This window comes from Bos taurus, chromosome 23 (assembly GCF_002263795.3).
Source record: "Bos taurus isolate L1 Dominette 01449 registration number 42190680 breed Hereford chromosome 23, ARS-UCD2.0, whole genome shotgun sequence".
NCBI classification, from domain to species: Eukaryota; Metazoa; Chordata; class Mammalia; order Artiodactyla; family Bovidae; genus Bos; species Bos taurus.
Genome location: NC_037350.1, coordinates 29,667,864 through 29,681,276, shown reverse-complemented (window position 1 = coordinate 29,681,276; position 13,413 = coordinate 29,667,864). Strand labels below are relative to the sequence as shown.

The 13,413-nt window shown below is 37.6% G+C and overlaps 1 protein-coding gene across 1 annotated transcript; it reads right to left on the bottom strand.

Moving 5' to 3' along the window:
- Positions 1-942: 942 nt before the first annotated feature.
- On the bottom strand, positions 943-1,881 carry OR2N1 (olfactory receptor family 2 subfamily N member 1). Its single transcript, NM_001390101.1, has one exon. The coding sequence runs from the start codon at positions 1,879-1,881 to the stop codon at positions 943-945; it is 939 nt and encodes a 312-aa protein (NP_001377030.1).
- Between the last annotated feature and the right edge of the window lie 11,532 nt (positions 1,882-13,413).

Sequence of the window (13,413 nt, the reverse complement as noted above, 5' to 3'; positions counted from 1 at the left end):
AAATGTTTCCGTGTTGTAATTCATTATTAATATTGCTTTCTTGTTCTGTCATGGATTCAGAAGGCTTTGATATATATGATGGTTTTTTGATATATATGAAGAACATTAAGAAATCCACACATTTTGTCCATATATTTTATTCATTTTAGCATTTAATGATACATTCATTGGCTAAAAATACAAAACATTGCAACCTTGTTTGTTAGAGTAACAATGTGTTGTTAAAGAATTAGTAGCAGGATTCCCTGGTGGCTCAGATGGTAAAACGTCTGCCTGCAATGTGGGAGACCCAGGTTCGATCCCTGGTTTGGGAAGAACCCCTGGAGAAGGAAGTGGCAACCCACTCCAGTACTCTTGCCTGGAAAATCCCACGAATGGAGGAGCCTGATAGGCTACAGTCCATGGGATTGCAAATAGTTGGACACGACTACGCGACTTCACTTTCTTTCTAGATAAATGGAGGTTGATAAACTTGTGATACTCATAGTTGGTCTAAGGTGTAGACAGCCTCAATACTGCATGCACAGTGGCACCATGCTGACCACTTAGATGTGCCCAGTCTTGCAGAGAGTGATGAAATGTTTCTTAGGTGCCATGGTCATAGGAAGTCCACTGATGAATGCTTGTCATGGTATTTTACGATTCACTTGAAATAATTAGTTTTTATTGTAATTCATAGTACATTTGTTTAATGTTTACAACTACTATTTCAGTATGTATCAACCAAAATAGAATGATTTTCTAATACATTTCCACAGAATGCCGTTACTGGTGAGTATAAGCCAAGAATTACCATTGTCTAGGAATATGAAGAACATGACATATTTTGCAAAAAGAACATCACATGATCTGTGGACATATGAGGCTAGAATGAGTTACTAAAGAAACCTCTATAAAACCTACCTCAATGGTTAAATAGTTTCATTTGATGTCTGCTAACTCTTACTTGCAAGTGAATACACTCCTCATGAGGTTGCCCAGTGCCCCCTTTACATCTTTATTCCTCAGAGTGTAGATGAAAGGGTTGAGTGTAGGAGTCACTACTCCATAGAAGAGAGCCATGAACTTGGGCTGGCCTCTTGAGATGGAAGAGGGGGGCTGAAGGTACATGCTAATGGCTGGACCATAAAATAAGAAAACTACTATGAGATGGGAGGAACATGTCCCAAAAGCTTTTTTCCTTCCCTCCAAAGATCTAATCTTAAATACAGCATGTCCAATGCAAGCATAGAAAATAAGAATTAAGCACAGTGGCACAGCTAAGAAAAAAATGCATACCACTGAGAGTGTGAGCTCATTAGCACCCTTTTCGCCACAGGCAGTCTTTATCAGAACAGGAATCTCACATACTAAGTGATCCAGGGTATTGTGACCACACAGTGGTAACTGTAAGGTGACAGTGGCCTCTGAGACAGCATAGGTCATTCCACTCAGCCACACGGTGGCCACTAATAAGATACAGACGCGCTGATTCATGATGAGGGTGTAGTGTAGAGGCTTGCAGATGGCCACGTAGCGATCAAAAGACATAACAGCCAAAAGCAGACATTCTGTGCCCCCCATTATGTGGAAGAAATAAAGCTGAACTGCACACCCCACATAGCTGATTGTCTTCTTAGACGTTCCCAGGTTAAAGAGCATCTGAGGGACAATGCTTGTGGTGTAGCACATGTCCAAAAAGGAGAGGTTGGTGAGGAAGAAATACATGGGGCTGTGCAGACGGGTGTCTAACTTGGACACCAGAATGATGGCTATGTTTCCCATCATAGCCATGGGGTATGTTATAAGCAGAATAATGAATAGAGGAAGCTCTAGCCAAGGACGGTCAGCAAAGCCTAGTAGAATAAACTCTTCAGGATGGCTTTTGTTAATTAGTTCCATTATCTTTAATTTGTTTCACCTATAGTAGGGAAATGGCAGGAAAGATAGAAATATTTTGAGAAATGACAAAGCACAGTTATGCAGTGTGCACAATTATGTATGTAGTCATAGGAGATTGGGTACAGTAACTTGGGAAGGGAGATAATTAAATGAATGTGACATCAGGTGACTTAATTACTTTTCATGACTCTACAAAATAAAGGCAACTACCTTAAACAAATAACCTCGCTGAAGGTCAGTTTCCTACTCTGTTTATTAAATATGGGAATAACTGTCTTTGGGCTCTGGTGAGGATTAAATAAGTGACTGTTGTTCCGAAACTCCAAAGTAATGGTTTTCATACTTTGCTTGTGAAAATTTTAGCTGAAGAGACTGTTAACATGATTCCTATCTCCAGGTGTCTGATAGAGTAGATGTGGCATGGAGTCCAGGAGTCAGATGGGTCATTATCAGAAACACTGCTGCAAGGCATTATTGAAATATTGAAAAGATTAAAAGCATTGACATAGATATAGGAGAAGACCAGACCAGAGACAACCTAGGAAGCATTATCAGGATAGCCTTGTTCAGAATTTATGGTTACCAGGGAGGGAAGAGTTGGTGGAAGGGATAGTTAGGGAATTGGGGTTTGACATGTACATACAGCTGTATTTAAAATGGATATTCAACAAGGACCTACTGTTTTAGCACAGGGAACTCTGCTCAATATTATGTAACAACCTAAACAAAAAAAAGCATTTGAAAAAGAATAGATATGTGAATATGTGTAACTGAATCACCTTGCTGTAGAGTAGAAACTAACACAACCTTGTAAATCATCTATAGTATAAATTAAAAAGCTAAAAAAGATAACCTTATTCAGATTCAGATATGTTATTATCGTTGAATAATTATATCTTTCCCATGGGAACTGGCGGAGAAGGCGATGGCACCCCACTTGAGTACTCTTGCCTGGAGAATCCCATGGATGGAGGAGCCTGGTGGGCTGCAGTCCATGGGGTCGCTAAGAGTCGGACACGACTGAGCGACTTCACTTTCACTTTTCACTTTCATGCATTGGAGAAGGAAATGGCAACCCACTCCAGTGTTCTTGCCTGGGGAATCCCAGGGACGGGGGAGCCTGGTGGGCTGCCGTCTATGGGGTCGCACAGAGTCGGACACGACTGAAGCGACTCAGCAGCGGCAGCATGGGAACTGGGCTTGCTTCCCTCCTGGCTCAGCTGGTAAAGAATCCACCTGCAATGCGAGAGACGGGGGTTCAATCCCTGGGCTGGGAAGATCCCCTGGAAAAGGGAAAGGCTACCCACTCCAGTATCCTGGCCTGGAGAATTCCATGGACTATATAGTCCATGGGGTCGCAAAGAGTCAGATACAACTGAGTGACTTTTACTTCACTTCACTTCATGGGAACTGAGAAGGCTTGTTTTATTCAAATCCGTCTTAGTAATTTAGAATTGAGCAAGAAATTTAAGCATGTCAATTTCCTGAAGTATATAATGAGAGAATTTTGCTATGTAGTGTTTTTCCATACTTAAAAATTTGTTTTTGAATGTAAATTTTCTTGCATACCTACTTAGTTCAAACTGGGCATTTGATTTTTCATGTTAAATTTTAATTATCTATCTTGTATTAATTTTTCTTCGGTGAGTGGACTTATCCTGTTTTTATCAGAGTTTGGATGGTTATCAATGATTCACTTAATTGCATATAACTACAAACATCCTTTAAGGCCAGAGAATTGATGTCTGGAGGAAATTCTTTATTCCAGTTCAGGATTGGAGACATTATTCATAGGCATAAAGTACTTCATATACTCACGACATGATGCCCTCCATTTCTTAAAGGTTTTGGCTGTGCTGTGCAACTTGGGAGATCTCCGTTCCCCCAACAGGGATTGAACCTGGACCACAGCAGTGAAAATGCCTTATCCTAAGCGCTATAACCGCTAGATCACCAAGGAACTTCTCCCTCTCTCTCTCTTTTTTATTTTTTTAAGCTATGAGGCACGTGTAACAACAAAATCAACTAGCTGAGTAAAGCAGTTTTTGAGAAAATTTAAAAAGTAAGTGAATTTTTGTTTATCCTTTTTTTCCTGTTTAGTGTTACATTGTGTTTCATGAAATCTATTATCTTCTGTAAGATGAAAAATAATCAGATAGGAAGTTGAGGTAGTGTATACCAGTGACAAAACTCCAAGTTACTCTGCCAATAAATTATTGATTCAAGGGAAACAGAATTATACTTGCAAAGCATAGATTTCCCATACTTTATTTCATCGAATCCTCAAAGCCATCTTGTGAGCTGTCACACAGAGCTACTCAGGGCCAAGATGTGAATATGGCCCTTTGTTTACACACTAACTCTAGATCAGATGTGTATAATATAGTAATAAAATAATAATTTCAACTCATCCTGAAAGGGTTCTATGCACCAAACACTACAGTAAGCACTTTGCACCCATTTAATCTTTAGTACCTAGCCCCAAACCCTATAACAAAGGAAGTTTTAGTACTCATATTTTAAGATGTTGTTAACCAATCATTCTTATTGAGGTTCTAAATATCAAAAAGTAATTAATTCCTTAAATGAGATAGTGAGATAATAAGACTGTAAATTTAGAGTTTTAAGATTCCAAAGAAAGCACATGCAGAGATATTTTCTAAGTGAATATGTTTGCTACAACTTATTCAACTCTGACATTATTTAAGGTATTAAAAGAACATTTCAAATGTAGGAATATATCTTGACCTAAGTTCTCTTTATGGTAAAAGTTCTTTGTGTAGATATATATGAAACAAAAGCATGATGTGAATTAATTTAGTTGTTAAAATAAATATTAAAAAAGGCAATTGCCCACATTAAAATAATTGCACCATATGACATCTATTGTCTATTTGGTTAACATTGTTATACTTACCTTTTTTATTTTTTTACCATGGTTCATCTTTCAATTTTTTTTAAAAGAGTAATTTTAGTCTTGATCCTCCAAAAATTCTTGCATAATTTTTTCTGACTCTCATGACAGTGTTCAGCCAAGTATAATCTCATCAATTGTATTAAATCTGCATTATTTGGAATTTTATATATATATTATTCACCTTAGCAAGTGCAGTTTTGTTTGTGAATGGTGATCATCCCAGAGCCTCCTTCATTTCTCCGTATATTTCCCTGGAGATTCTACAAAAAGTGTCCTAAATAATGCGATTCTCTTTTGATGTATATTTACACTGTGTAATTCTTTCTTAGGTAACTAATCCTTTTTGTATCATTCTCATGATATTTCATTATTTTTAATTCTTATATTCCAAGAATTTTTAGCCTACTTTTTGATCTACTTTCAGTGATTTTTCGTCACTAATTTCACTTGGAGATAAATAGGGATCTATTTAGCTTCCACTGTTTAAACCAGTGTTCAAAGTCACTTTACCAGAGTACCAATCTATTCCTTTTGACTTCTCCTTTAAATCTCCACTAAAGTTTTCATTCTGGTGTGTCTTATTTATGTATCATTTGTACACCACATTATTTTCTTTATATTTATAGTGATTTTTAAGTTTATATATAGGGAAAGATTGTAGAAGAAAGGAAAATTTATCTGATATCAAAGCATCTGGATGAAACATGTGGACAAGTCAATCTATCAAGTTCTGACTACATATTAAAAATGCTCACATGATTGAATGAAAGCTACATACTTCACTCAGGTGTTTAATATCTGTCAGATTAGTATTTATTAAAATTTACATGATTTTAAGGTTGGTTTAAGTCAAAGACTGAGTTTGATTTCAAAGATAAATCTAGTTGCTTTCTATAGGCATTAAACAATATATTTCCGAAGTTTAGAGAAGGCGCCTGGAAATGAAATGCTCTCTGCTTTTCCTACATATATTGGTTGCTTTGAAGTAAACACATTCCAATTTTCCCTAAGATGGGTAGTCTTTAAAACAAGTGTCTTTTTACTCACCTTATTTTGATAACTATAATTTAATAAAAAGGAATTATGGAGGCACACACGAATTTTCAGACTTTCAGATAAGGACAGAGAAACTATAGTATGCCAATGAGTGTCTAAGAATTACCTTCAGAAGTGTGAGTTTTTCATGTGACACAATGCTGCCAAAAAGGAAAAAAGCCCAGAATAGGAAGACAGTAGTAGATAATATGAAGAATGCTTTGCAGGTATGCTTTTTGTATTATATTCCTAAGACTCTTGGGCATTCTTTACAAACAGCTCATTTGTGCTTATCTCAGATGAGTTAGCAAACAAAGTTCTTTGGGGACTGAGTTCTCCATGGAAATGTGTCTTACGTATAATTAGTTATCTACTAAATTGGGGTTGGTAGCAAGAGTCCTCTACTACTAGATTTGTTTTAAAATAAACTCATTTCCTGACACACTGGAAACTACTTTTATGTTATTTTATTTTTTTAATTTTATTGTTATGATTTTTAATTGAAGCACAATTGACAGCAACATTACAGTATTTTCAGTTGCACAACATACTGATTTGATATTTGTATATGTTGCAAAATGATCACAGTAAGTCTAATTACTATTTGTCACTATGCGTGCATGTTAAATCACTTCAGTCATGTCTGACTCTGCAATCCTATGGACTGTAGCTTGCCAGGCCCCTCTGTCCGTGGGTTTTTTCAGGCAAAAATATTGGAGTGGATTGCCATGCCCTCTTTCAGTGGATCTTCCCGACCCAGGGATGGAAGCTGCATCTCTTGCATCTCTTGCATTGGCAGGTGGGTTCTTTAGCACTAGTGCCAGCTGGGAAGCCCCTTTGTCACTATGCAAGGTTACATATTTACCCCAGAATTTTTAAGATTTACTTTCGTAGCAATTTACTTACAGATTTGTAATGCAATATTATTAACTATAGTCACCATGGTATAATAGTGGTGCATTACGTTTTTCTTGTTTGTTTTTTTTTCATTTGTTTCTTGATTCCATATGTAAGTAAAATCATATGGTATATGTCTTTGTCTAACTTATTTCATTTATCATAATGTTCTCAAGTTCCACCCATGTTGTCTCAAATGGCAAGATTTCATTTTTTGTTACTTCATTGTCCTCTTTATCCATTCATCCATCAACAGTTAACTTAGGCAATTTCCATATCTTGGCTATTGTAAACAATGCTGCAGTTAATACACAGGTGCATATCTTTTTGAATAGTGTTTTCATTTTCTCCAGATAAATATTAAGAAGTGGAATTGCTGGATCATATGATAGTTATATCTTTACTTTTTTGAGGAAACATCATACTATTTTCAGTAATGGCTACTCCAATTTTTATTCCCATGAATAGTGCACTGCTGCTGCTGCTGCTAAGTCGCTTCAGACGTGTCCGACTCTGTGCAACCCCATAGACGGCAGCCCACCAGGCTCCTCCATCCATGGGACTTTCCAGGCAAGAGTACTGGAGTGGGGTGCCATTGCCTTCTCCGAATAGTGCACTAGGGTTCCTGCCGGGGACCAGCCCTGGCTGATCCAGGGTATTCGAAGGAGAGACGGCTTAGGCGACCTATTCAAATGTTAATTTGAGATATAAACAGTAATAGAATGAGGATAGCTCAGTAGGAAAATTCAGTGGAGAAAAGAAGCTGAGTAGCTTGGTTTACGTGGAATATCAATATAACCCGTGACACCAGGTTAGCTCTGACCACGGAGGCCGCAGGCGCCCTCTCGAATAGCGGAAGGTGCCCCACCTTAGACACCTTCTAGAGTGGGTCTTAGAAGCCCAGGCAAATAAATGGTCGCAGAGGATATCCACGCTCCAGATGGAGACTCAGCTGGAAGTTAAGGAGTAAAATGACATGGGGAGACCAAGCGTTGGTGGGCAAGGCCCATAGCTTTATTTTTAACAGGGGCTTATATACCCTAAGTTACACATAGAGGATAATAGGGGATGCAAAGTCAGCAGTCTTTGACCCTTATAAAAAACCAGGGTTTCTTTCCTGCAAATTTATCGTATACAAATGGTTTAGGTGATTTACATCATCTTCTGGCCAGAAGGCCTATTAACATTTTATGACTCTTGACAAGGACTTATCAACAAAGACTTATTTTTTCTAAGAGTAATTATTTTAAGGTTTGCCGCCATCTTCCAAAGATAAAATTGCATTCCTATAGGGCGGATGTGTAATGGGTTTACAACAAAGGAAAGAATTTATTACCTTAAGGGTCTAAAGTTACTAACACCAAGGCCACTACTTATTTTTTCTACATACCAACTATTAATTAATACACATTCAAGGATACAATACAGGGGATGTGAAAACTTGGCAACAAGCATTGGCTCATCAATGAAATCTTTTACTAGTTTTATTCTGACAGTTTCTAACTCTCTGAGAGGCTCTAAGCTATTTGAATATCTTAAGCTTCCCGTGCCTCTCGAGGCTGGGAGACTGTAAACAATCGTATGCATAGCTGTAGGAGTCCGGGTAAATTTGTCAGGCGAGTTAGAGAACTATCTGAGGGGTTTGGATTTAAACACTCCTAATTGCCCAGGAACTTTATTAATTGGAGGCGTAAGTTAACTCTTTGACAGAGAGAGCGAGATGGTGGTGGGGGACAGCCCCCAGTAAAGTCAGAGGTGAGAGCACAAAGCAATAAAGTAGGCAGACTCTGTTTTTTTGAGGGGGGGGGGGAGGTAGATGCTCGAGAATATCCAGGGGGACTCCTGAGACTCATCCCGCCTTTGCGTATGCCGAGCCTCCTTCCTCATGACCTTTGTCACGAGTGGAATGTCTCTCGCCGGCTCCCGGCAGGTTCCCTTTTTTCCACCTCCTTACTAATACTTGTTATTTTTAATCCAATTGATAATAGCTGTTCTGATATGAGAGGTGATATCTCATTGTAGTTTTGATAGGCATTTCCTTAATTGTTAGTGATGTTGAACATTTTTTCATGTGGCTGTATACCATCTCTATGTCTTCTTTAGAAAAAGATCTATTTAGCACTTCTGCCCATTTTGCAATCTAATTGTATGAATTCTTTGTTTATTCTGGATATTAACCCCTTATTAAATATAAAATTTGAAAACATATTATCCCATTGTGTAGGTTGCCTTTTTATGTTATTCATGGTTTTCTTTGCTGTGCAGAAGCTTTTTAATTTGATGTAATCTTATTTGTTTATTTTTGCTTCTCTTGTCATTACCTTTGAAGTTAGAACCCCCCAAAATCACCAGTGACAATATCAAGGATTATTTCTTTTTAGCTCTGCTATTGCTTTTTGTAAGGATTACATTAAATTTGTAAATTGCCTTGTGTAATGTGGACATTTTAACAATATTCTCCCAATCTATAAGCACGGAATATTGAAAGGTTGTTGTTAAATCACGCAAAGACACTGGGATTCTTGGCCCCCAGAGGAGAAGAATTCAATCCGGGGCCAGAGACGAGGCTTGATCACTCAGAGCTTTTGTGTAATAACGTTTTATTAAAGTATAAAGGAGATAGAGAAAGCTTCTAACATAGGCATCAGAAGGGGGCAGAAGAGTACCCGCCTGCTAGTCTTCAGCTGGATGTTATATAGCTGAAAGAAAGGAATGTCTTAAAATTCAGAATGGCACCAGGCCCCTCACCCATAAGATGCATTTTGGGATAATCTTGGCACCAAATGGTTTATCCTGGGCCATAAAATGATTAACTTGAATCTTGAAGAAGGGCAGACCACCATACAAATAGTTTCATTTACATAGATTAGGGGAACAATATCTGAATATAACATACTGGTTTGTCAAGTAGGGTCTGAGCCAAGAGGCAGAACAGACGAAGACGGAGTTTGGGGGTAAATGCATAGCACATTAGCATAGCTTAAGACAAACATTTCCATAAGAAAAAGGCATTGGTTAACTTCAGGTGAAACCAGATGTCATTATGGCAACACATTATGGCAATTTTAAGCAAAACCTCCTTTTAAATTTGTATAGAGAAGGAAAAAAATATCACCAGTTTCTTTCCTCCTGCCACTTAAGAGAGATAAAAATGTCTGACACTTGCAGGGTATTTCCTCCATTTGGAGACCCCTGGCCTTCCTTCCTGTTACCCTCTCAATATCTTTTCATCTATTTGTATCTTCTTCAGTTTTTTCATTAGTGTTTTATAGTTTTCATTATAAGTCTTTTACCTTCTTAGTTAAATTTATTTCTAGGCATTTTATTCTTTTGATGCAATTGTAAATGGAATTGTTTTCTTGATTTCTTTTTCTGATAGTTTGTTGTTGGATAATAAATTTAAATAAGATACTATTAGTACAAAACTAGCTTGAATAAGTGATTCTAGAGAATTTATATCTGAGTTCTTTGAATATCTTACTTTGTTCATTTGTAGACTATCTTACATAAGATTTAATTATTTCTGGCCATGAAATAAAGGAGCATAAAAATCAGTTGAAGAGAGAAGAAAAAGAAAATCATTAAGTAGTCTTTCATGTGAGGAGAAATCAAGTGATACTTAAAAAATACCTTCAGGAGATCAAGACGGTGGAGTGGGAGGGCACGGGGCTCACCTTTCTGAGAAACACATCAAAACTATAATGACATATGCAGGGACACTTGCTCAAATTTACCTGGGGACAGCAGAACTACTCTACTATAACCAAAGCTGTAATGAAAGATTCATATGCAATTGGGTAGGAAGAGAGAAACAGTTTGGTTGGGACTCACATCCCTAGGAGGAGACACAAAAGAAGAGGGGGATATCACAGGCTTGGGTATCCTCTCTGGGGAGCAAGGTATTAAGGCCCATATTAGACACCTCAACCCTGGAGTCTGACACCAGGAATAGGAGACCCCTCAGCTGGTTTGAAAACCAGTGGAGCTTACTGGAGTAAGAAACTGCGACTCTGCTCTTGAAGAGTGCAGACACAATCATGCTTACTCATGATCAAGAGCAGAGACTGCATATTGAAAGATTTCTGTGCTCTGGCTGACTTGTCAGAACCACCCCAGCATGTGCAAGAGCCTACACTGGGTTCCTGCACCAGGCCTTTTTATTCCAGTGATATTCCCCACTAAGGAGGTGATATCTATTGGCAATGAGAGTGAACACACTTGATGGGAGCTGAGACATCTCGATTCACTGGCCCGGCCTGTAAGCAGAGTAGAGGCAGCCATTACCAGCTTGCAAGTCCCTGGGGGAAGATGAAGCTACCTTCAGACTAATTTCAGACCCAGCTCTCCCAGCAAAGACACTGGGCACACACAAGCTGCCTAGGGATGCTCCCATACAAGCACGGTCAAAGACCAGGATAGGTAACGATTTCATTTAATTTTGAAGAGACAGAGAAAGTTAAAATGAGAAGACAGAATATGTTTCAAATAAGAGAACAAGAAGCAACTGAAAAGACCCTAATGAAACAGATAACTTACCTGATAAAGTTTCAAAGCATTTGCAGTAAGAATGCTAACTGCACTGGGGAAAAATTGATGAACACAGTGAAAATTTTACCAAACTAGAAAATAGGAAAAGCCTTCGTTATAATGTCCATTTTGTCTGACATGAATATTGCTACCCCTTCTTTCTTGTTTCCATTTGCATGAAATATCTTTTTCCATTCCCTCACTTTCAATCTGTGTGTGTCTTTAGCTCTGAAGTTAGTCTCTTGTAGGCAGCATGTACCTGGGTCTTGTTTTTTTATCCAGTCATCCATCATATGTTTTATCACTGGATCACTTAGTCCATTGACATTTAAAGTAATTATTGATGGGTATGTACTTATTGCTATTTTATTATTTTCTGGTCGTTTTGGTAGTTATTCTCTGTTCTTTTCTTCTTTTATTATTTTCTATTGATTTCTTAGCTAGTATTCTTCTGTTCTTTACTCCCTCGTTTTTGTGTATCTATTGTAGGTTTTTGATTTGTCATTACTATGGCTTGTATATCTATATCTATATCTACTTGTTTTAAACTGGTAGTCATTTAAGTTCAAACACATTCTGAAAGATCTACAGTTTTTACTCCTTTTCTCCTTATTTTGTATTTTGGATATTATATTTTATATCTTCATGTTAATCATGTGTTGTTTATTGTAGTTGCAGTTATTTTATAATTTTTTGTCTTTTAATCTCTATATGTAAGTAGTTAATCTTCTGCTTTTAGTATATAATTGCCTTTCTTATTGGGATTTTCTCTTCCCTATAGATTCCTATTGTTTTCCACTCAGAAATGACCCTTTTAACATTTCTTTTAGGATAGATTTAGTTGTGATAAACTCTTTACTTATCTGAGAAGTTCTTTATCTCTCCTTCAACTCTAAATGACAATCTTGCACAGTAGAATATCCTAGTTGTAGGTCTTTCCCTTTCAGCATTTCGAATATGTCATACCACTTCCTCTGACCTGCAAAGTTTCTGCAGAGAAACCAACTGAGAACCCATAAGGATTCTCTTGTATATTACTCTTTTTCCCCCCCTCTGACTGTATTTGTAATACAGTTCTCTCTTTTTCTTTATCCTTTGCCATTTTAATTATAATATGTCTTGGTATGGGTCTGTTTGAGTTCAACTTTTTTGAATCCTTTGTCCTTTCTGTATCTGAATATTTGTTTCCTTCTTCATATTTTGGCAATTTTTATCAATAATCTCATCAGATACATTTTAAGGTCCCCCCTTTTCCTTCTGTGAACCCTATAATGTGAATATTGATAATGTTGTCTCATTGATAATGTTGTCTCAGAGAGCTTTTAAACTGTTCTCAGTTTTTAAAATTTTCTTTTTTTTTTTTTTCTGTTCTGATCGAGTGATTTCCATTATCCCTATCTTCCAGATCACTTATGAGTTCTTCTGTATCAATTAGCCACCTATTCATTCCTTTGACTGTTTTTTTTTTTAATTTCATCTCTTGAATTCATTTCTGATTGAGTATATTTTATGTTTCTAGTTCCCTGTTAAAATTCTTACTGTGTTCATCTATTCTTTTCCTTAATTCAGTTAACATTGTTATTACTAGTGCTTTGAATTATTTATCTGGTAAATTGTTTATCTCTGTTTCATTACTTCTTCCGGGTTTTCTCTTGCTCTTTTAATTGAAACCAGTTCCTCTGCCTTTTCATCTTGCTTTACTTTCTCAACCTCTAGGAATTTAGATAAAACAGTTACCTTTTGTGGTCTTACGTGAGTGTCACTCTGTGGGAATGTCCTTGTATGGATTGCATGTGCCTGATTTCTTTGGTAGGAGAACTGGATTTGACATGGATACATGTCACTTCTTTCCTCAGGATGTACTAACAGCCATCACCTTAGTAGAAGATGGAGGGACTGAAACTGAGCTGGGTGTGAAATGGGATTTCCCCTCTGCTCATGACTGTCACCTCCTAGTTGGGAGTGGGTTTTGATCCCAGGTTGCTGGAGCAGAACCCCTGAGGGCTGGGCCCAAGTTGGCTCTTTTCCCTTTAAGAGTGTGCTTTTTCCTCTCCCGCACCAGGACCTTTGCCCCATAGTGGGGTAGTGCTGAAGCAAGGGAGGGCCCAAGCAGGCTCTTAGCTTGTGTTGGCAGTAGACAGATCCAAACTGTCCCT

Excerpts from the sequence above, each read along its gene's own strand:
- OR2N1 (NM_001390101.1), bottom strand. The coding sequence starts at position 1,881 with ATGGAACTAATTAACAAAAGCCATCCTGAAGAGTTTATTCTACTAGGC.